The 22271-nt window shown below is 53.4% G+C and overlaps 7 protein-coding genes and 1 non-coding gene across 8 annotated transcripts; 4 read left to right on the top strand and 4 right to left on the bottom strand.

Moving 5' to 3' along the window:
- Positions 1-386: 386 nt before the first annotated feature.
- Positions 387-2489, bottom strand: J4E88_001870 (uncharacterized protein; the record flags this gene model as incomplete). The annotated part of the gene is made up of 4 exons (XM_049395538.1): positions 387-1311; positions 1477-1600; positions 1643-2022; positions 2077-2489. 4 exons carry the CDS (start codon positions 2487-2489, stop codon positions 387-389), a joined length of 1842 nt encoding a protein of 613 aa, XP_049259402.1.
- Positions 2490-7058: 4569 nt separating this feature from the next.
- J4E88_001871 (uncharacterized protein) lies at positions 7059-8224 on the top strand (the record flags this gene model as incomplete). Its single annotated transcript, XM_049395539.1, has 2 exons — positions 7059-8151; positions 8211-8224. 2 exons carry the CDS (start codon positions 7059-7061, stop codon positions 8222-8224), a joined length of 1107 nt encoding a protein of 368 aa, XP_049259403.1.
- A 1616-nt stretch (positions 8225-9840) lies between these two features.
- J4E88_001872 (uncharacterized protein) lies at positions 9841-10830 on the bottom strand (the record flags this gene model as incomplete). The annotated part of the gene is made up of 1 exon (XM_049395540.1): positions 9841-10830. The coding sequence occupies one exon, from the start codon at positions 10828-10830 to the stop codon at positions 9841-9843; it is 990 nt and encodes a 329-aa protein (XP_049259404.1).
- Positions 10831-11482: 652 nt separating this feature from the next.
- Positions 11483-12324, bottom strand: J4E88_001873 (uncharacterized protein; the record flags this gene model as incomplete). The annotated part of the gene is made up of 2 exons (XM_049395541.1): positions 11483-12274; positions 12316-12324. The coding sequence occupies 2 exons, from the start codon at positions 12322-12324 to the stop codon at positions 11483-11485; spliced, it is 801 nt and encodes a 266-aa protein (XP_049259405.1).
- Positions 12325-12829: 505 nt separating this feature from the next.
- Positions 12830-14336, top strand: J4E88_001874 (uncharacterized protein; the record flags this gene model as incomplete). Its single annotated transcript, XM_049395542.1, has 2 exons — positions 12830-13219; positions 13266-14336. 2 exons carry the CDS (start codon positions 12830-12832, stop codon positions 14334-14336), a joined length of 1461 nt encoding a protein of 486 aa, XP_049259406.1.
- Positions 14337-14896: 560 nt separating this feature from the next.
- J4E88_001875 (uncharacterized protein) lies at positions 14897-17093 on the top strand (the record flags this gene model as incomplete). Its single annotated transcript, XM_049395543.1, has 4 exons — positions 14897-15468; positions 15559-15747; positions 15793-16311; positions 16415-17093. 4 exons carry the CDS (start codon positions 14897-14899, stop codon positions 17091-17093), a joined length of 1959 nt encoding a protein of 652 aa, XP_049259407.1.
- Positions 17094-18273: 1180 nt separating this feature from the next.
- Positions 18274-18360, bottom strand: J4E88_001876. Its single transcript has one exon. It is a non-coding gene; the product is annotated as a tRNA-Phe (tRNA).
- Positions 18361-18647: 287 nt separating this feature from the next.
- J4E88_001877 (uncharacterized protein) lies at positions 18648-19535 on the top strand (the record flags this gene model as incomplete). The annotated part of the gene is made up of 1 exon (XM_049395544.1): positions 18648-19535. The coding sequence occupies one exon, from the start codon at positions 18648-18650 to the stop codon at positions 19533-19535; it is 888 nt and encodes a 295-aa protein (XP_049259408.1).
- Between the last annotated feature and the right edge of the window lie 2736 nt (positions 19536-22271).

Here is a 22271-nt window from a genome sequence, read left to right on the forward strand (position 1 = left end):
GTGCAACGCTGCGAAACGTAATGTCGTTATCGAGCCGGCCTAGGGCTTGCTACCTGAGTGGCTTACACCCCACTCGGGACTGCATGATTGCCTTCTTTCCTGCTCGACATCGATAGAGGCGCGGTGTGAGCTGGCAGGCTCATATGTGTCGTGCGACGTCAACGCGGCTCTGCAATGAAGCCAGCGTATTGCCTTATTTGCCTACTTTCGTGCACGCACCAGCGTCCCAACGATTTTGTGTCGCAACCCCCGGCATAGCTCAGAAGACGGAAGATCTACGCTCAAGGAAGTTCGTATCGCCTTTTTCCAGTGCAAGGCCAATACCGTGGCATGTACAACGAAACAGTGCGACGCGCTACACATCCGAAACGTTCTAGAATTGATGACTATCGGAAACGATCTTTGATGTGCTGGAGCAGTATTTGTCGCTTCCCTTTCAACTTTCTTCGCGACTCAGAGGATTCTGTGCGTGACACGTGTTGTTCTTCGTCCTCTTCAACTGGATCCCCAAACTTCCAACCGATAATGGTGCATCCTGCACCACACAGAATTTGCCTTTCCGTTGAGAACATACAAAACACTACTCCGCTAGATAGCGCGGCAATTTCTGTGCCTGTTACGACTGCATTCCGAACACTTTCGGTGAAATCGTGACTTCGTTCCTGCTGCTTGAGGTCCAGGCCCAGAACTCTCTGAGTCTCTTTAACATCTAGGCTGCGCTCTTTTCTCCATGTTCCTTCATCGCTATAAGCCCATATCGCTACTGACTCATCATATGATCCGGTGACGATCAAGTTCTCCTCGTGTATGACCACCAGGGCGCGGATGAGGTCATTGTGGCTTTTCCACCGTGAAACTGGACGGCCTGTTTGCTTGTGATGGATGAAAACATCCAAATCGCCTCCTGCCGAAATGATGTATTGACCATCCGGAGAAAGCGCTAGAGAAACGATCTTTTTCTCGTGGGAAGAAATCTGTTTGATGCAGGTGCCACTTTCGATGTCAAAGACGCGAATTATCCTGTCTCCACTAGCGGTAATGACTTCGGTTTCTGTGAGAACCGCTGCATTAACAGCTCCTGTATGTCCACGGAGTACGCTATGAGGGAATGGCTCGCTACCTCGCCGTTCCCCGAGGCTGTCCAGGAAGCTGCGAGCCCACAGTTTCGCTGTGCAATCCTTTGAAGTCGTCACAACATATTGCGAGTTGAGCTTGATGCTCAAGATACTGTCTCCGTGCGCTTGCTTAACGTTACTCTTCATGTCCCCTGTTGAGAGTTGCCACACAATAAGACTGCCGTTTCCTGCGCAACTGACCAACATGTCAGTCTCGTGGTCCGCGACCATGCCGAAAACGGACGAATTGTGACCCAATAAAGGTGGGTAGACAAGGCGCCGCGTCGATGCGTTCCAGACTCTAATCGAGCCATCCCTACTGCCGCTTATGATGAAGTCTCTTGTGTGACATAACGCGTACACTAGGTCGGTGTGCCCTTCTGATGCATGCTGAGGAGGAGGAATGGAAATGGGATTCGCGCGACCCTTGCACCATGATACATCTGAAGGTGCAAAATCGGGTTCGAGAATTGGCTTGGTGTCGTCTGAGAGAGCTTGTAATGGAGGTTCTTCACGGTGTGACTTACGACAGGTCACAGGTTGGCGAGATGGCCCTGACCCATAAGTCGACGCGGAAGGATGAGAGCTTTGTTCAGCAGAAGAAGATGTTGCAAGATGTAGTGGAGGGTCGTCGTCAATTAGAGCGAGCTTTTCTTCGAAGGGCGATGGTTTTGAGGATTCATCCTCAAGATTCTGAGTAGATCCACGACCAAATGAGCTTTCTGCGTAGCTGGTAAGGCTGTCGAGATATCTTCGCAGGATAAAATGAGTACCATCGCGGCCTTGATCTGGTAGGCTTGCTTGGAGTTTTGCGATCGCCTGGAGTATCTGTGATGTGTCCTCCTTGATTTCGGAAGTATCAATGAGTAGATTTGCCGTGTTAACCTTGATGTCTTTGCTGACTGATCTAAGCCCTTATTAGAACCCTTCATATTACCAATTGCGTATGCTGGGGACATACATGTTGAGCGTCTCGATGGCCATGTTCAGGGCCATCTGATGCGTGTGCAAGATCGACTTGTACTTCAACATGTGTTCTCGTCCAAACAGCGCCCATTTGGCGCTTTTTGTCGATTTGTCGTTTGTGTGCGCGGCAATACACTGCTCGATTTGAGTCACGACAAGCTTGCAATCTGCGATGATGCTTTTGATGTTCTCCACAAGGTTTGTGGGGAATACGTTCTCCGGGCAACTTTCCATGTCCTGAGCCAGAATCTCAAGGACAGATTCCAGTGAGGCGAGCTCCGTCTGGACCATGATCATCTCTTTCCCCGCATCTCGTACCTCGAGCACGAATATACCGATCGAATTATAAGCTTTTGCGATCGGTGGTAAGAGAGCGATGCAGCCAAGCGCGACCGAGATGGGATCCATGTGCAATATGCTTCGTTGGAGAAAGCTCTCGGGAAGTCCTAGAGATCACCAGATCCCATGGGTTAAGATGTAAGGACCCCAGTCTGGTTGGGGGGCTTGGACGGAGGCGCACAAGGCAGACCTCTTCAGAACTGACAGACACGCGCAAAGGCTGCACGAAAGTGTGACTGCAAAAGCCTAGACCTTCTACATATAGAGTGAAAAAGCTATTGATGAGTGATAAGTGCTCTCCGAATGGTGTAGATTATGCGAGTACACTGGCGTGGCAAGGGAGCCTTCCAAGGTTGTGACTCGCCGCCACGCACCTCCTGGACACTTGATGCAGGTCGGCATACGGGTTCAGACTGTAGGGATGCCATTGCAGGCAACAGAATGACTGCGCCTGTCGTGGGTAGTAACATAGCTTCACCCTTGTGGATGGCATATTCTGGTGTTCCCGGGCGCTGCGCCGAGCTGAAGAGGTGCAGGCGCGCTGTCCAATAACCGAGGTTAGCTGCCGCTACTATCTACCTAGCGCCGGGGCTGTTGATACTCAGCCCCCGAGCTGAGGATCACAACAGGAGATGACGACATTTCCGACTCTACTGGAGAACGTCTGCCAGTCTAATGTTCTTTCGCTTCCAGGCACGGTCTTTTTCAGTTGGAGCAAGGACAAGTGGCACTCCGTGGGAGTTGTAAGATGCTGGTCCCAGGCGCGAACGGTCGCGCGAAGTGAAAGACCAACCCATACTGACGGCAGGCGCAAGGCCCGAGGCGCATGCGATGCGCATAGCTTGGCACGTTTATGAGCAAGCCAATAACAAGATGCCGGCTGTGTCAACGCCGGTAAGCACTTCCCGCTGACAGCTCGCGACAGGAACACAAGAGTTAAGCGGGCCCGCTCCGATTCTGCCAAGCTTGTCTCGTGCTATCACCAGCCTTGTTTCCATCTCACCACTGACGCCTTTGACAAGACTTGAAGACTACCATACCCAGATCCACGATAAACCGCATGACATGAAAAAGCTCGACTCAATATTACTGGGCAATCACGCGACTAAGCCGTGCGAGAGAGCACTGTAAGAGGAGGGACATCAACCGCAAAGATGGGGACAGTGAACAGCAACAGGAACTCGCCAACGATAGATCGCCAATGGGAACTAAAGCGCATAGCATTTGGCGAGGATGAGGATGAGGCTTTGTTACAGGAACTGCTTGAAAGCAACCATGTGAGACCGGACGAAAAAAGCCAGTACGGACTAAGCCCTTTCATGTATGCAGCAAGCAGGGCATCCACAGCGATTGTGAAGGTCTTTCTTGCTAGCGGCAAAGTCGATCCGGATTTGCGTGACCCGAAAGGACGCACGCCTTTGTCGCATGCCGCAGGCGAGACGCGTGGAGCAATTGTGAAAATCCTTCTCGAAAGCGACAAAGTGGATCCGGACTCTCGAGATGATGAAGGTCGAACGCCCCTGTCGTACGCTGTGGAAGAGAAGTGCAATACGATCGCCGCAGAACGTGAAGCGATTGTAAGTATGCTTCTCGAGAGCGACAGGGTGGATCTAGACTCTCGAGACAACAAAGATCGAACGCCTCTGTCGTACGCTGTGGGTTTGAAGGGCGATGTTATCTTTGAAAAGCTTCTTTCGAGTAACAGAGTGGATCCAGATTCTCGAGATAACAAAGGTCGAACGCCTCTGTCGTATGCGGTGGATGCGAGGAGCGACGCAATCGTTGAAAAGCTTCTCTCGGGCAACAGGGTAGATCCAGATTCTCGAGATAAAAACGGTCGAACGCCTCTGTCGTATGCTGCGGGTGGGAGGTGCAATGCGATCGTGAGAATGTTGCTTGACTCGAAAAACGTTGATCCAGACTCAAGGGATACAAGTGGCCATACCCCACTATTACGGGCTGCGCGAAGCGGGTGGGCTGCAAGAAACGGCCCCCAAGATAACGCGACACTGCTGGCTTTACTGGGAACTGGCAAAGTGAATCCTGCCTCTCAAGATAAGCAAGGCTACACAGCTCTCTGGTGGGCTATTGGGGGTAGATGCGAAGAACTCGTTACACTGTTACTTGAAACAGGGCAAGTGGATGTAGAGGCAAAGGAAAGGTCGACCGGCCGATCTCCACTGTCCCATGCGGCAAGAGTCGGGAACGAATCAACCGTGAAGGCGTTACTAGGTACAAGTAACGTGGACGTGAACTCGAAAGATAATCGGGGTATCACGCCGCTCATGTGGGCAGTCGAGCGCGAGGATCACCATATTGTGGACTTGCTTCTCGGCGATCGGAGGCTCCTCGAGCGCTCAACAGAACACAGCGGTCTTGAGATCGATGCTCGATATCTCACGTACTGGCAAAACGTATGCAACCAAGAGCATGGCAAGGACTGTCGATCATCACCGATCGAGCACCGACTGCCTCACCATATTCCTGATTGGGTCATTGACACGGCAGAAGGCTGTATAGTACCCGGCCGTACTGCCTCAAGATACATAGCTTTGAGCTATGTATGGATCGCCCCGAATGCGAGTACCGACATGTTCATAGCGGAGAGACTGATGCTAACGCAGAAAACTCTAATCCAGTTTCAAGAGCCGGGGTATCTGCAAGGGCATACACTCGCTCGTCTTCCCTATGCAGTAAACGACGCGATTGTTCTTGTGCAGAAGTACGGGGAAAGATACCTGTGGGTTGATTGCCTATGCATCGTACAAGATAGTGAGAGAACGCGCGATCAGGTCGACAACATGGGTGAAATATACGCTGGCGCGTACCTGACTATAATTGCTGCGACCACCGCGGGACATCTAAATACCTGGAAACCTACAAGAGGTCGTGGCCTGAAAACTACTACCCAGCTTTACGAGAAGCTTTTGAAGACCAAGTGGGCCACTCGTGGGTGGACCTTTCAGGAGCAGATGCTCTCTAAGAGAGTTATCATCTTCCTTGACAGAGAAGTATTCTGGGATTGCCAGAGATGCGTTTGGAATAGGGAATACCTTACCCCAAAATCTGCTCCGAGTACTACGTTTACCCGACCCTACTATGAGACTGCTCGGCAAATTTCCACCATGTCTCAGCCAGATCTAGACATGTACATCGAGATGGTTAGCTTGTACAACAGTCGCGATCTGACCTATCCGCAGGACGCGCTACCGGCGATATCTGGTGTGTTGAGTACACTGGAGCACACTTTCGTTTCTGGTTTCGTCAGCGGCCTTCCTTGTGAATTCCTAGACCTCGCGCTACTATGGCAACCTTACAGTACAGCCAGCCGTAGAGTGGCCAAAGATGGAGGCACTGTCGCACCAAGAAAAAGGCTACCATCATGGTCATGGTGCGGTTGGCAATGCCCAGTGGACCCTCACAACCTCCGTTCGAGGTTCGACTACTTCGAGAAAGATCATCTCGGGGAAACCACCAGCCCTACTCCATCGACTTGGCAAACACACCAACTTGTGCAGTGGTATGCTTTGTCCGAAGATATGCAGCACACGTCGCGCATTGACGAATCTGATTCTCTATCTATGCGCGAAGAACTTACTCCCGATAAGAACGCTCTAACCCCTGGCACACAACCATCTTGTCATCAGAGCGAACTTGGATCATCAAGAGAACGCCAAGATGCTGGATCCGTAGATGCAAAAACGACTTCGAGCTCGCACTGTTTGGCAGCATCTTCCCCCCGCGCTTCACGTTCTGTATTGCAACTTCGAAAAGATTGGCCATTCCTCTCATTCGAAACAAGTACGGCTTCACTCCGTGTCAAAACTATCCTCAAAGGGGCCAGCTCCTCTACTATGTTTTATATGGGCCCCTCGGTATTCAAACTTGATCGATTTGCCCGCGAGCCATATCTTTCAGAGATATGCTACATAATATGCCTGGAGGACGAACGAGGGAATCAAGCAGGCGTACTACGTCATATGAATCGTGACCGAGTCGATCCCGGCGACGTGATTGAGCTGATTGCTTTGTCTACAGGGACTATACGGTCGGAACACCTCCGGAACGTTGGAGGAGATGGCGGACCTCTGTTCAAGCAGATGATGAAATCAGATACTGATGATATATGTACTTCTGAATATCTGGGTAAGTAGCATATCAAGCCTTGCGAAGCTAACAAAACCCTCGTAAATTTGACCTACATACTCTCGGGCTAACTCTAGTAGAACTGCAGAAAGAAGTGAAGAAATACGGCAAAGAAAGTGAATCTGGCTGGGAATACCACTTCTACAATGTTCTTTGGATTGAACGCAAGGGCGAGATCGTGTATCGGAAGGCAGCTGGGCGTGTGCCAAAAGTCGTCTGGGAGGCGAATTGCACGGAGCCCGCGAAGATCATCCTCGGCTGATGCCTCGGAAGAGTAGCGACAATACTTGTTTTCCAGATATCAAACTCTAGTCGCAATGTATATGCGTGAATATTTACAAACTCAGGATGATACACAATGAGTCATTTCGCGCTAATCGGCCAAGATTTGATCATGCCCAAATATAAAAGTGAACGTCAAGATCGAAAGGATTAATCGAGCATACCGTCGATTCCAGATTCGACTACTCCAACACTCGCAGCTTCCAAAAGATGATAGCAGACATCCTCCACGACATCCGCATCTGGACCCTAGTTGCCCTCCTCAGCGGCGTCTACATCTACATCCAAAATCACCGGCGCCGCACACCCTTTCCTGTAATAAACACACACGCAAACGACCTTCTCGGCCGAAAAGCCAACCAAGACTACACCACCAATGCCTCCGCCCTAATAACCACCGGCCTCACCGCCCACCCTGCTAACCCCTTCGCCCTCGCCCTCCCCAACGCCTACAAAGTTATCCTCCCAGCTTCCCTATCCAACTTCGTCAAATCAAACCGAGACTTGGATCACAGGGAGCTAGTGCGTCAAGACTTCTACGCAGGATATCCCGGTTTCGAAGCTCAGGATGTGTTGCACGCGTCTGGGGACATGCTGCTAGACGTCATCAAGACGAAGCTAGGGCAGAATGATAGTATTATGCCTGTTCTGAGCGAAAAGTTGGATAGTGCATTGCGTGTGCACTGGGGTGAAGAGAGGGAGTGGCGGATGCTGGACTGGCATGCTGACACAACGGTTATAATCGCACGCGCTGCTTCGTCGGTGTTCATTGGACCGGAGAAGTGCGAGGACGCGGAGTGGTTGAAGCTTGTGCAGGAATATGTCATGGCATATTTCTCTGCGGTGGGCGAGTTGCATGCGTATCCAGCATGGTTACGACGCATTATCCAGCGATTCTTTTCACCTAATGCATCCGCATGCCGGAGACATGTCGCCCGCGCGAGGCAAATCATGAGAGACGTCCTCGCGGATAGGGAACGCCAAGTTGAAGAAGCGAAGACAGAAGGTAGAGATAAACCCGTTTGGAACGATGCACTTGCGTGGACGCAGGTTGCTCCAGGAGGCAAAGAAGCGGAAGCGGGCGACCTGCAGCTGTCGCTTGCTATGGCGGCTATGTTCACTACGAGTGAGCTGTTCAGACAGGTTCTGATTGACGTGGCATCGCATCCGGACGTTATCGCGCCGTTGAGGGAGGAGTCGCAGCAGCAGATTGCTAAGCATGGCATCTCGGTCGCTGCGACGAATGGAATGGTGTTGATGGACAGTGTCTTGAAGGAGAGTCAGAGAAGGAGTGCGGCTGCGGGTATGTATTCCCTTCCTTCCATTCATACCTCCATACGACTCTCTGGATCATATGCATAGGAAAGAAGAGCTAACATATCGAATAGTCGCCCTGGAACGCGTCGCTTTAAAAGACGTGAAACTCCCAACCGGACATACACTCCCGCGCGGCACACACATAATGGTCGACTCCACCTCGCTCTTTTCTCCTACGCACTACCCGGACCCCGATTCTTTCGTTGCAGATCGTTTCCTTCGAAAGCGCGAAGCCGGCGACAAGTTTAGCCAATTCGTGCAATCAAGTCCTGACTATAGTGTGTTTGGAGGTGGAAGACATGTTTGCCCGGGGAGGTTTTTTGCAGCGAATGAACTGAAGATGGCGATGGCGCATGTACTGGATAAGTATGATATCAGAGTGAAGGAAGGTTATGTGTCGAAGCCGTTGGAGATGGGAGTTTACAAGGTTGTAGATCCGATGATGCAGTTTGAGGTTAGGAGGAGGAAAAGAGATGAGTGTGTGTTATAGGAAGTCATTATTGGCTGATGCTTCGCAAGATCAGCTAGCCATTGTCGACTTCCGGGGTCCAAACTAACATGCGCACGACAGACTAAAGGGCTATAAAGTCTTCAGTACCTACCAATCCTCCACCCCTACTTCACTACATCTCCCTCGTGTTCTCCAAAATATGTTTTGGGATAAGCCGATGTTAAGTTCTCCGTCCAAAGTTTACTCGTCAACAAGCGATGCTGCCATTTTCCGACTTTCACCAAAACAAAGATGATCGCGAGCGATGCAATGATCGCGCGGAACAAAAGAGATGGCACTTTGCGCATGTGAAGGTCGACCACGAAAATTACAGGAAAACAAAAACATTACGTGGAGAGTCATGGGGAATCGTCCAGAATTCGAATGCCCACCAGTGATGTGTTTGTCACGGAACGTCATGCAAAGTTATAGGATAGAGACCTCGGTATTCTGGGTCGAGGTGTATAAATACCCTTTGTCTTTCAGCACTCTGTCCTTTCAACACCACACCACTTTCCTTCTTTTTACCGAAATCGCTGTGCCATTAATTAATGAGTGCGGCTCCTGGATCTCCAAAACTACAGGGACCACTGGGATGTCTCTTCTGCGTCTTGTTTCGAAACCCACATCTCGGGACAAACATTTCAAAAGCGATGACCGATTTTTTATGAGAGACATCAAAAACGATCGAATGAACTGTACATGGAGTAGAAGACTCGAGCTTTTTCCACGGCACAATCCCAAATCCTAGGAGTGAACTTTCCATGTAGAACGCTAGCGCATCGGTCGTCGTGCACATATAAAATCTTTGTCACGCACTCTGTTACGGTGCATCCTCTTACTACACTTTGCCCTCTTTCCTCCAAAAAACCTACCCCAAGTCTACGATGACTGGACTTCGCGTCCAAAACTCCATCGCATCCTTCTTTATGTGAAAGGGCTCGTATGCCTTTAATGGATAATGAAAACTGGATAAACAAGACTTATGTGTCCAGCTTGTCGCTGGCACTAAAACCACACCATTCAACGACTACGCAATGACGTACCCAAAAGACAAATTTGACCAATGCATGCGCTTGAACGGTACCAAAAAAAAGCAAAACCAAGGCTCCCAAACAACGATAGATAAAGACCCATAATATACAACCGCTTTTCGTAAATGCAACACACTCCATCATCATCATGCTATGATACAATCCTCTCCACTTCGATCCGCCTCCCCGCGCCATCCGTCCTTGTCCCCAGCTCCGCATACATATCCCAAAGGTACTTTCGATGCAGGAAGACCTCGCCTTGCATCTGCACGTCATCGCTCGTGTCTTCCATCGCGAGGCCGATCTTAAGATCTACATAGGCTGGTATCGCGGCTAGTAGTTCCCTGAAAAAGGCCTTGTGAACGAATGGCGTGGTGGACCACTCGTGGAATTCAGGATGCGACCATTCGTAGTAACGGGGATGGAGGGTTGGGACAATGCGGAGGAATTGGAGTGATGGAAGGGCAGAGAAGAAAGACGCCCAGTCGACGTAGCGGTTCATTCGTATAGCGTCTTTGAGCTGGAGTTCAACTTGTAGTCGTTTGACGCGTGACAGGTCCCAGCCGTGCGGGATGTCGTAGGTCGGGACGGGGAGTTTATTGAGGGAGATGGCAAACCAGTTGTTGGTGTACATGCAGTCTGTTGCTTCGCCGGCCAGTCTTTGAGATGCTCGGAGGAGTTCCAGATGAAGAAGTGGCTCTGTCTCGGCTGTACGTGGACATACTGGGCGTTTTCCTGTCGAGAGTCGCCGTTGGTTCAGCCGTTCTCGTGACTTGAGTGCGGCCAGGCGTTTCTTCCGATCATTGAGTATGGTCGTTGCGTCGAGGATGGGGAGAGCGCGCGATGTCCTGCGCACCACGAGGTGTGAGTAGACTTCATCCCTGATTTCCTGCGGTAGTTCGAAGAAGCGAAAGGGCCTGCCGTTGGTGATGCGTTGCGTCACCACTGCGTTGGAAACGCGACGAGGCCTCCGGGGCGGTATCGTTCTCGGCCGCCGTTCATGCTGTACCCCGTGAAGCGCGCGACTGAGCTCGGCGTCTTTCTTCGAGATATCCCCAGACTCCAGGCCCTTGAGGATGAGTAAACTTGGTAGTAGCTCCTCCAGCATGGAACCTCCCCGACGACGTTGTGGTGCGGCCATCACAGACCAATTGCATAATACAATCTGCTCCTATCAGCCACATGTTGGCGACCATTTTGTTTATGAAGTCGCCTGGACAGGGAAATTGCCTTCATCTTACACTACTGTCAAAATTGCACCAACATGTGGGACCCTGGCTCCCGCGCTGCAGGTCCTGCAGGATCGGAGGTTGCAGGGTGATACCGTGTCGTCGAGGTGTTCGCACCATGTTCAGTACGGCCCTGGTTACCGAGTGACGGGGTCGCAGGATTGTGGTGGAGAGGAGGAGCCGGGCGCGGAGATTGTGGTCCAAGCCGCTGAATCACGACAAGCAATGCGGGAAAGAAGCGGCATCGTCAGCTTTTATTCTGCCCAAACTGTCAGCTGTTCTGTCAGCCGTCCCAATATTTGAGATGGTAGCTGCAGTTATTAGGGCGAGTATCGAAGAAACAATAGCAGAAGAAGTAATTGTATTACCGTAGAGTGCGGTATAGCGAGGCTATGATGTGTCTTAACAGAGGTATTATAGCTTAGTGTTTCAGCCCAAGAAGATATTGCGCATGGCGGAACGCTTAAGCGAAAGCACTAGAATAGAGAAGGCGTTCCCAGGACCTTGGTACGTTCATGCGATCGGTGGTGGGTGATTATTTTGGTGCGTTGCTTCTGGAGGCTACTAGCCGTCGACGCCTACTTTGGCGTGGCGGAAATACTTCATGCCAACCCAGGCCACGACAACCCACACCCAGCTCGTGACTGCGGTGCAAACAATCAATGCGGGATAGTAGCCCGTAATGGGCAGGGTTGCGTCGTCTTCCAAATCGGGTGGAGCATACGGTGTCTCGCCCACGTCCCAAGCCCAGCTCCAGATTCCGAGGCAAGAGCCCATGCCGACGACGAAAACAATCCACGTTGCTATGAGCACGACCCAGCCCCACCACTCCGTCTCGCTGTAATCCCACTCGTCATCGGGGTCAGCCTCGGCAGGTGTCAGGACTGCCGAGATGGAAGTGCGTCGGTTGCTCCGAGTTGAACGGCGGTGTGCAAGAGATGTCGCAGAGCCCTGGTTGGCACCACTGAAGGAGAAGTCATTGCCGGCGGGAGAGGGGCGGTAGAAGGACATGGTGTCGTCTTCGTCGGTAGTCGAAGCGTAAGGCGCGACCGGGCTCGTCATGGGTGATGCAAGTAGTGAAGGAGCATGCCGTTCAGGACCATCGGGTGGGGTGTAAATAAGCGCGGGTGACGACGGGGACAGACGGGCAGCGGGTAGCCATCCACTGTCGGACGAAGAGTTGAGGGGGGCGTTCTCGTAGCTGAAGCGGCCTGGAGCCGAGCCTTCGTCCGAGGGGTCTAAGCTCGTGGTGGTGGTGATTGTGGGAGTTTTGGCCTTGCGCAGAGAGCTGCTCCGTTCACGCATCTTGGCCATGGCGGCTTTCCTAAGGGATCCCTTTCGCTGCCTCCCTTGGCTCTGGCGCAGGGCAGTCGCGATTGAGGACGCTCTCTTCGCACCTTCCGCATCCTGATCGTGCTCCTCGTCGTTGCCTAGTTGTGTCGATGGCGCCTTCCCCATGGCATCCATGGAGGACCTGAGAAAGGCGCCCAGTATGCCTCCCGACTTGCTGCGTCTATGGCTAGACGCGCCGTCCGCCTCGTGCTTCACATCCGCTCCCTCAGCACGCCCCTCATTGCGCGCACCGTTTCCGTCTGGCATGGTTCCCACGTGCGTCAACAGCCATGGAGGACCGAGGTGGTGAATCAAGTGTCATGTTTCGGCGCCAGACTGTCAACGTCAGCGTCATGTTGCGCTCTAGCCCTGGAGGGTACCAAGGGTAGGTTCCCTTGCATGCGGGCTAGTCGGGGCCGGATTGGTCGATTCACCGAGTATGGGCCGCCGCATACAGAAGGCCTCCCTCAATTTCCCCTCCACCTCCCGTCCGGGGTTCAACTGCGCTGGTTATCTCGTTAAGCCTGGATTGCGCTTTCGCTAACCGTCACTCATTACCGTCACTCATTTACCACCGTCATGGCCTCGAAAATGCCGCTGCCAGCTCCACCACGGACCCCAACGCCGCCTCCTGACGAGAACGCGCCCCAGCCCGTAGGACTAGGATTCCGAAGCGATCTGGCTATGGGCGATATGGGGCCTAACAACAATGCGCTGCTGTCGCCCATGTCGGCTACGTTTCCCTCGAAGCAGTATGCGACTCTCGGACCCAGTGACTCAGTTTCGCAGCGGGCGTCCCCGGCGACTCTGTATACACCCGCGAGCGCGACCTTTCCACAGACACCCGCGAGTGCTGCCAGTGGAACCATGGATCTCGACGCGCCCTCTATGAGCGGGTCCGAGAACCCCAATCCCTTCAACTTCCAATCTATCGCCTACCAGCCTGGTCGACCCCAAACCAAGGCCAATGTGTGTTCTTCTATATGACCCGACGCGCTTATACTAACTTTCGCAGGATATCGGCCGACGACGAGGACACAAGTACAAGCACAGTAGTGTATCGCATCAGATCTTCCTAGAACCCGCACCGCGCGCCCCGCTCCAGCTCCCCGCCTCGCTCCCGATCCCGACCTTCAAAGAGTATCGCTCGTCCATGTCCAAGGATCAGAAGCTGAGGCTGGCATGGTGTTTCTGCCACTTGGTAGTCGCTGGTCTCGTACAGTGGGGCGCGCACGAATCCCTGGCTCTCACAGTGTTGTCGCGACTGATCTTCTACGATGCGCTCGGCGCATTCCTGTGTGTGGCCGTTGACGTTGGATCCAACTTCGAGGTATGGAAGCGATCAAGCATACGACACCCGTTTGGCTTTGAGCGTCTGGAGGTTATTGCAGGACTAGGCATGTCTGTTGGGCTACTGTTCATGGGACTGGACCTCATATCGCATGGCTTGACGCACGCGCTCGAGAACAGTGGAGGACACGAGGCGCATCATGCAGACACGCATGAACGAGTATCGCCTGGCAGCATTGATCTTGCTGCCTTGTGTGGCATTGTCTCGACACTCGTCTCGGCAATCCTGCTGAAGAACCACGCGCGCATCGGCAAGGTCATGAGGCTGAGCGCCATCGCTAACCTACCCTCTGTGCTGAGCAACCCTTCGCATTTTCTGACATTGTCGTGCTCGACACTACTCCTTTTGCTGCCATTGCTGAGCATTCAGATGTATGTGTGGCTTGATCGGACCCTTTCATTTTCAGTAGCGTTCTCCATGGTAGCGCTGGGGTGGATTCAGGGATGGACGCTGGGGAAGATGCTGCTCATGTCCTACTCGGGGCCCGGCGTTTCGGACATTATGTACGACCTCGAGACGGACCCAGCCATCAGGGCGGTCGAAGAGGCAAAGTTCTGGCAGGTACACTACGGCCTCTGCCAGGCGAACCTCAAACTACGAGTGCGGAATTTGGAAGAAATTGGGCGCCTGCGCGATCGCATTGGCAGTATGGTGCGGAACCGCTTGGGCGGCGGATACGGGAGCGGCGGGCACAGATGGGAAATTTCGACCCAAATTACACTCGAGAAGGACTGAGGACGCTGGGCGCCGTTGCATATCCGCGATTAGATTCTGCAATAAATCTTCGAACCCCTGTGGCGGGATCATCTCACTAAGACTCAACCGCAGCCCGAACGTTGCCCCAAAAAGCAGTGCGACGCCAGAAGTTGGTCCACTACGAACATACTTTTGCGGCAGCGCAACGCTGCATGATAGCAGTGCACCCGCTGGTTCCGACGGCAGGTTTGCTGCGGAAAAACGACATCATCTGCGCGTGTGAGACAGCTGGCATCGACGCCTGACGACGGCCCCTGGGCCGACTAAAAGTCTTAGCGAAGCCCTGCCGACGCTTTCGATCAACAGGCACCCAGTGCGCGCACACCGCTGGCGGCTTGCCCCGTGCGAGTGGCCGACTTTGGTCTGATCCGGCTTGGGCTGCCTGCAGGTGCTTGCTGTTCGCTCGTCACGCCCACCGCAACTCTCCACACACCCGTTCGCTTTTGTGCGTCGCCTGCACAGCGTCCTGAAGTTTTGCGAGAGCGTGAATGAGCCTGTGACCTGCGCGGCTGGCAGAAGGCAGATAAAATACCGCCCGCATGCCCTGGCTGGGCATGGCGAGAGGACGCGATGACCGGGCCACACGACACCGTGACGACGGCGAATATCTCGACGAACGAGAGCGGAGGCACCGGCGCCGCCACAAATCTCGCGACCACGACGACGAACCCACAGCTTCCACACGCGAAAGGAGAGAGCGCCGACGGGCAGAGGAGGCAAGGAGACAGGCCGAGGTCGACATTGAGGATATTAGAGCGCGCAGAGAGTCCTACTACTCACGCAACGAGGCTGAGAAGAGGCGCGACCGCGATCGCGTGGTATCAGACAGCAAACGCACACCGGCTAAGGAAAAGCCACGGAGCAGCCGTGAGAAGGAGGTGCGACGGGACAGCACGCGGAAGCCCAAGAGAGCAGTGATACCTGATGACCATGACGACTTCGTCTTTGGCCGCCCCAAGTCCATGGGTCACGTTGAGGAAGTCCCTGTGCGACGAGCATCTGGGCGCAAGCGAAGCGAGGAAGGCGGCTCTTCTAGCAGGACTGCCTACACTCCGCATTCAGGTTCTGGATCTGCGTCAGTCCGCAGGGTCGAAGTTCCGCCATTGACCAGGTTAGTCCCGTCTCCACTTGTACACGTAGCTCAGCTAATGAGGGCCAGGAATTCATCTACACGCGAGCCAAAAGCACATACTTCGGCCAGAGAACGAGAGCCCAGGCCGACAGTACGACGCAGCAACACGGTCAAGTCGCCTCCCCCAACGCCACTCACCAGGACGCAGTCGGTCAAGGATGCTGCCCGTCGGAGCACCGGGGGCATCTTGTCAAGCTTCTTCTCCAAGGCGGCGCCTCCAGTTTCGCGAACGCCTTCGCGCAAGGCTGAAGAGAAAACGTTAGTATCCCCGTCACGTTACCCTACAAAGCTAACCTCAATTAGGGTCGACTGTCTCGTGTGCATGAACGATGACCTACCCATCACCAAGACCGTCAAGCTCGCATGTGGCCATCGCATGTGCTACTCGTGCCTCAAGCGCCAATTCACCCTTTCCGTAAAGGACCCTGCTCACATGCCACCACGATGCTGCACCTCAGAGCACATCCCATTGAAGTATGCCGACCGCCTCTTCGATGACAAGTTCAAGGTCCAATGGAACAGGAAGTTCCAAGAGTACACGACTGCCAACCGCCTATACTGCCCCACGAAAGGGTGTGGCCAGTGGATCAAGCCTTCCAAGATCAAGATGGACCCGACATACGGACGCAAGTACGCACGCTGCAGCACGTGCAACACCAAGGTCTGCGTACTCTGCAACAGCAAGTTCCACACGAAGCGCGAATGCCCCAAGGACGAGGAGACCAACCGCCTGGTAGAGATGGCCAAGGAGAAGGGCTGGCAACGATGCTACAGCTGCAAGGCTGTAGTCGAGCTGAAGGAAGGTTGCAATCACATGACCTGGTACGTTCATCATATCACTCACCTACAACAATATCTAACAACCTTCCAGCCGCTGTACAGCACAATTCTGCATGGTCTGCGCCGCCCCATGGAAGACCTGCAGCTGCCCCTGGTTCAACTACCAACACATCCCCGACGGCGACCAGCTCAACGACATGCGCGTCCCCTACCCGCAACAAGCCCGCTACGCCGATGTTGAAGTCATTGAAATCCCCGACGAGCCCTCGCCACCCCTCGCCCGCCGCCCCAGCGTCCGCACCCCACGCAACCGCAGCGAACGCGACCTCCCCCGACCCGAATCCCGCCGCCTGTCCGCTCACCTCCGCGACTCACTGCACCTCAACCCCACGCCCACCGTCTCCTCCATCCGCCGCACTGAACCCGAGGTGCAAATGTACGGCGTCGGCAACGCAGGTGGCCACCACATGAACGACTCGTACGCCATCCGCTCCATGCCCGCATCTGTTGCGCGCACCGCTGCTCGCACATCCACTCCACGCACGTCAACCCCACGTGGCGCCTTCTTTACCAGCAGCAGCGTACGCCGTGCTGCGCCCGCGCCTGCCCCCGTTGCCGCCCCTCGCGTCCGACCCGCATCCACACCTGTTGTCACCTCATCCACCATGGCCGGTCTCTCTCGCGACGGCCGCAAGGTCGGCCAGAACCGTGTGGGCACCTGGCTCACTCATGTCCAAATCGACCCCGAAGCTACCAACACAGCTGCGCGGGATGTCGAGGTGGATGACTGGAGGTGCGATGGTACCATGATTGGTATCGACTAGATCATATCGCATTCTATTGCACACATAACGACCGGCGTTTATTTGCTTTCGATCTGGGTTTTACATCTCCTTCTAGTCGTCACGCTTCCTCTTCTTCACTCAGCATCTATTTTCTGGGCTTTGCGTTTTTGGGATTTATACATCGGATTGTTTTTTCTTCTCTCTCGGTTTATTGGGTTGGTCATTTTGAGCTTTGGGAATGTTTAGAGTTACCCTTCTCCCTCCTTTTTATCTTTCGCGAGCGAATAGCCACGAAGGGTTCTTTTTCTTTTGTGTGTATTAGTCGTGTTGATTAGCGGTTTTTGGATAGCATTTAGCCGGCAAGATACCCACCCTTTACGCCCTCGTTTAATCAGTTATTTTATTGAGTTAATGCTATTGTACTCTTTCTGTTCAACTTCAAAAGTGTTTGAGATTGTTCTGCTATTGGTGATGTAATGTGATGTAGTTTAGCGGGAGTTGGGGAATGGTCAAAAAGTTGTTTGTCGTAGAGTACAGTAATGATATTGCTATCCACTTCATCCCATTGCTGCATATTGTTTTACAGTGTTTACACCAGGCTTGTTTCAAATGCTGTATGACTAATTGATATCAAGCCTACTGCAGCGCGGTGATTTGAAACACTTCTTTCAAATACTTGCCAAACACGTTTAATGATTTTAGACATTGTGTTTGAATATCAGCCCAACTATGTGTGCGAAGCCAAGACATGCAGAAGGCTACCTAGGTATCTACGCCTCACACTAAGAAGAGACTGAGCATTGCTGCAGCCTACACCAGGGTAGATGAGACGGCACAGCGCCAATGTAGACTTCGAAATATTCATCTTCTCCGTCGATTGTAGTGCCCACGCCATCGCCCCTCAACTCCCCATCCTAATCGTAACCACCTCCCCGAGCAAGTAAGCCAAAGGAGATCCTCAGATCCACCTCGTCATCGTGAGGCGTATGCGTCGTACGTGGCACCAGCGCAATGGCTGTCACATTCGCTTGCCGTCTCGCTTGATATGTACAAAAAAAATGAGGCAGTGAGCAGAGAGGGGTAACGGACCTACTCTTCCCAGCCCCCCTTCAACCCTGTACCCTGATCGTCTACTGAGCGGTGAAGCCCGTTGGAAAGTGCAAAAGATTTGCAAAAAAGAATGGTTCGAATGTTCTTGAGCAGGCTCAAGCACGGTGATTGTCCCCTTCGTGGATCGAACACGATACCTCCAGATTTAGTGACTGATGACTTCAGTCTGGCGCTCTCCCAATTGAGCTAAGGAGACGGTTTCTTGATGGAAGTTTGCCAGACCACAACAAATATATCGCGGGCATTTATACTTCTCCGAGAGCTTCGATCGATCAAGATTACAAAATGGAACTTCGTAACAAGTCTCTGCCGTGTGTGGAGTTGATGTCGTTGACTAAGAAAGATGACGGTTAGTGTACCGAGGCTCACCCATCTTCAGTCCACCAGCTCCACAGCATCGACCCCAACTTCATTCCGCGCAAGAGCTCCCACACCACACCAACGCCGTCGCGCTCACTCCCACCCCACTCCAGCTCTTCCAAAATGCAACCTTCACCCCTCGCGAACCCATTGGCATCCGTCGCCCAGCTCGAAACCTCCGGCTCCCAACTCGATGGCATCCCGCCCACGCTCGAAGACTCCATCCGCTTCGCGGGCGCGCGCCTCACGCAAGCCGCCGGCATCCTGCTGCGCCTACCACAAGAAGTAATTGCACAAGCCATCGTAATCTTCATGCGCTTCTGGCTCGGCCCCGAAGGCGGCAGTCTCGCTGAGTTCGGCGCAGAACAAGTCTCGGCCGCGTCGCTGTACCTCACCACGAAGCTCTCCGCATATCCCAAGTCAGCGCGTAGTCTCGTAAACGTGTACGCGTATCTCGATTCGCTGCCGGCGACGTACTTCGATACCGAGAATCTGGAGCGGACGGGCGAAGACGCAAAGGGATACTACGTCAGCGAAGGGACATACGAACGCCGTCGCGCAACGCTGTTTACAACCGAACAACGCATCCTGCGTACCCTCGGCTTCAACACGCACGTCCAACTCCCCTACACACTATGCATTACATATATGCAAGCCCTCGACATCTTCAGCCACCCGCGCGCCTCTGAACTCGCGAAACGCGCGATCGCGCATCTCAATACCGCGCTCTTGAGTCCGCAGTGCCTTTACCTGACGCACCAGCCGCATGAGTTGGCGACGGCGGGGATTTATCTTGCGGCGCGCGAGACGGGGATTAAGATGCCGGAGTGTGAGTGGTGGGAGGTGTTTGATACGGATAGAGAGGTACTGGGTTTCCTGTGCGTGGGGCTGTTGAGTTTGGAGGGGTGGGTGAAGGATGAGAGGGAGAGGTGGGAGGGAGGGAAGGTGCCGATGAGTGTTGAGGGGGTGGAAGCGGAGGTTAGGAGGATGCGAGAGGAGAAAGAGGCTTGAAAGACGCGATACCGTTTGCTCTCACCTTCGGACCTTACGGAATATCCACCACGAACACTGAGGACCTCGCATAACTCCTCTACACGACTCTCGAAGATGCGTGACGAATCTCGGGAATCACACACTGTTCGCGATGGTGCGCAAACTTCTGGAAAACACCATATCTTCACGATGTCTCTCGTACGCAAACAACGTGAGGATTTGAAGAGCAGGGCGATCGTAATGAGCAATCCGATATATTCCCGCTACTACCGTCGACTAATACCTACATCAAATCGACATGGCATCGAGAGAAATACCACTTCAGAAGAGCGTGATGCCGTTTGAAGATTTTCTAAGGTGGAATAGTGACCGCGATATTGAAGTGCGGTATGATCGCTTCGTGAACGATAATGGGTATGAGCAGCGCATCACCCGTCTACCGTCAAGTTCGAGCAGTCAACAAAAAGGGTCTTCACATACGGAAGCTGAAAAGCATCGAAGTGCCCCTGCACGGCTGGAGAGAACATGCGAGGGTTTCAGCATCGAGAGAACTCCCTACATCATTATGGATGCCCCACTCGACAGCGTTGAGGACCATGGCTCTGTACTCGGCCCTCGTAGTAACCCCGTCAGACTGAGTCGCAAAGCTGCTGTGAAGCGCAACAGTACGAAAGAGAAGAGGTCTGCGACTGAGAGACACGACAGTACGATGCAGAGCTCCCACGTCCGCGCGAAGACTTCTTCCAACGTTCCAGTTATCCGAATCATTGGGAGCACGCCACCCATCTTACGCCGCTTTAGCTTCGATGAAACACCCAGTGAGCTCTCGTTTAACCTCGCCAAGCTCTCTAACTCACCTGAGTTCGAAGATGTTCCGCTCAGCCCGGTGGCTGGTCCAGAGCTGGGACACCACACATTACCGTCCCTAGAGACGGACCAGCACGTACGGGAGCCGACCGATTCGTCTCAACCGCAGATACTTGCTCAGGCATACCGAAGCCATGAAAGGGCCAGGGAGGAGCGAGAGGCCAGGAGGGTAAATCAGGAGGTGGAGAAAGACCAACGCCGTGTTCCGACGACCTTTGATCAGATACTAGGAGAGAAGAGGGTTCCTACCGCACTGTTGTAGTTGCGTGGAAGAAGATCGAATATCAAAGCTCAATCATCTGGCTATTGCAAACACCATCCCGCCCACAACCGAACACATGCCTTCAAGATTAGCAGCACGCTGTTCACCAACACGTGCTTGAATTCAAACGCAAATTCACAACGCAATCGCTTGCTACAATGTACACCTTCACCTCATGTTTCCTCATCACTCTCGCAACAGCTGGGTAGGACTGTTTTCTTCTCGAAGTAGGCCATTGTAGTATTAACACAATGCATACTGTCTCTGACCCATACCTTCGCTCCCAGTTGTAACACATACCACTATCTAGACCTCATATTCATAGATCACTAATACCCCACTACCTACTCCTCTTCAGACAGAGCAGAACCAGCTCACCACCCAAAGACACAGCCATGCCACGCGCCCTAGTCGCCCTACCAACCGGAACCCACGCATCATGGCTCGACCTCCTCCTCCCCTCTTCCTCCCCACCAAAGCCAAAGCGCCAACCCCGTGCAACCCCCCAAATGCTCCTCCGCATCTCCGCTCTCCACCACTCCCTCTCCATCATAAAACACTCCCTCATAACCCGCACACACATGCACAACCTCTACCTTACCCTCGGCGCCTACTGCCTCCACTGCACTCCCCTTTACACGCGCGGCCGTTGCGGTCCCACATGTCCCCTCCTCCGTCCCTACGCTTCCAAATGTGCATTTTACGGGGCGGTGGAAGCGGATAAGGGGTGGGTGAGGCGGTTGGTAGCTGATAAGGCGAAGTACAGGGAGATTTTCGGGGATATGCAGATTAGGGGTACGGCGGTGTATGCGGCTACGGTTGCGAGGTGGGAGAGGGTGGTTGCGGCATTGAGAGAGGGGTGTGAGGTGCCGAGTGAGAGGTGGGAGAAGGAGGGGTGGCCGAGTGGGAGGGGGAATGAGGGGGAGGGGATTGTGGTGATTGGAGAGGGGTGGAGGTTTGAGAGGGCTTGGGGCAGGGGGGTGGTGATGAGTGGGGATGGGGGTGTGGCGCCTGAGGTTAGGTGTTTGGTTTTGAGGGGAGTGAAGAGGAAGTTTGAGGAGTGCGGTGAGGGAGATGGTGGAGATGGGAGGGATGAATTGCTGGAGGGTAGCAGGAAACGTGTTAAGCGTGTGTAGCAGTCTACTTTCGGTGAGCTGAGTACTACTACTGCATATATTCTAGCCCGATCTGAAATCAATATCTGAGTATGCAGGCTATCCTCCCTCCACAAGTAGAACTGTGGATGATGATACATTGGGTGTCTTCGCTATCATGATTGCTAATGGTACAATTTTATCGAACTCAATGATACATACATCCGACTCCAGCAGTCCGACTTGTTCCTCAGAAGTGCGCGATGGACTTAGTGTTCTTTCGATGCTCCCGAAGTAGAACTACAAGTTCATTGTCATCAGGGAGGCGCCTCATCAATGCTCTTGCTGGCGTCCCGAACGAGTCGCCTTTGTCGGGGTCGGCACCATGCTCCAGTAGCCATTTAGCCGTCTCGTATCGCTTCCGGCGGAGAGCACAGTGTAGTGATGTGCCTTCGCGTCCGCAACACTCGTCTGGTATAGGTGGTCCACTGTCCATACCGTGAATGTCAACGCCTAGCTCTCCGACGAGAT

The sequence above is a fragment of the Alternaria novae-zelandiae genome, assembly GCF_023758075.1.
Source record: "Alternaria novae-zelandiae strain BMP 2774 chromosome Unknown scaffold_2, whole genome shotgun sequence".
In the NCBI taxonomy this organism is placed as follows: Eukaryota; Fungi; Ascomycota; class Dothideomycetes; order Pleosporales; family Pleosporaceae; genus Alternaria; species Alternaria novae-zelandiae.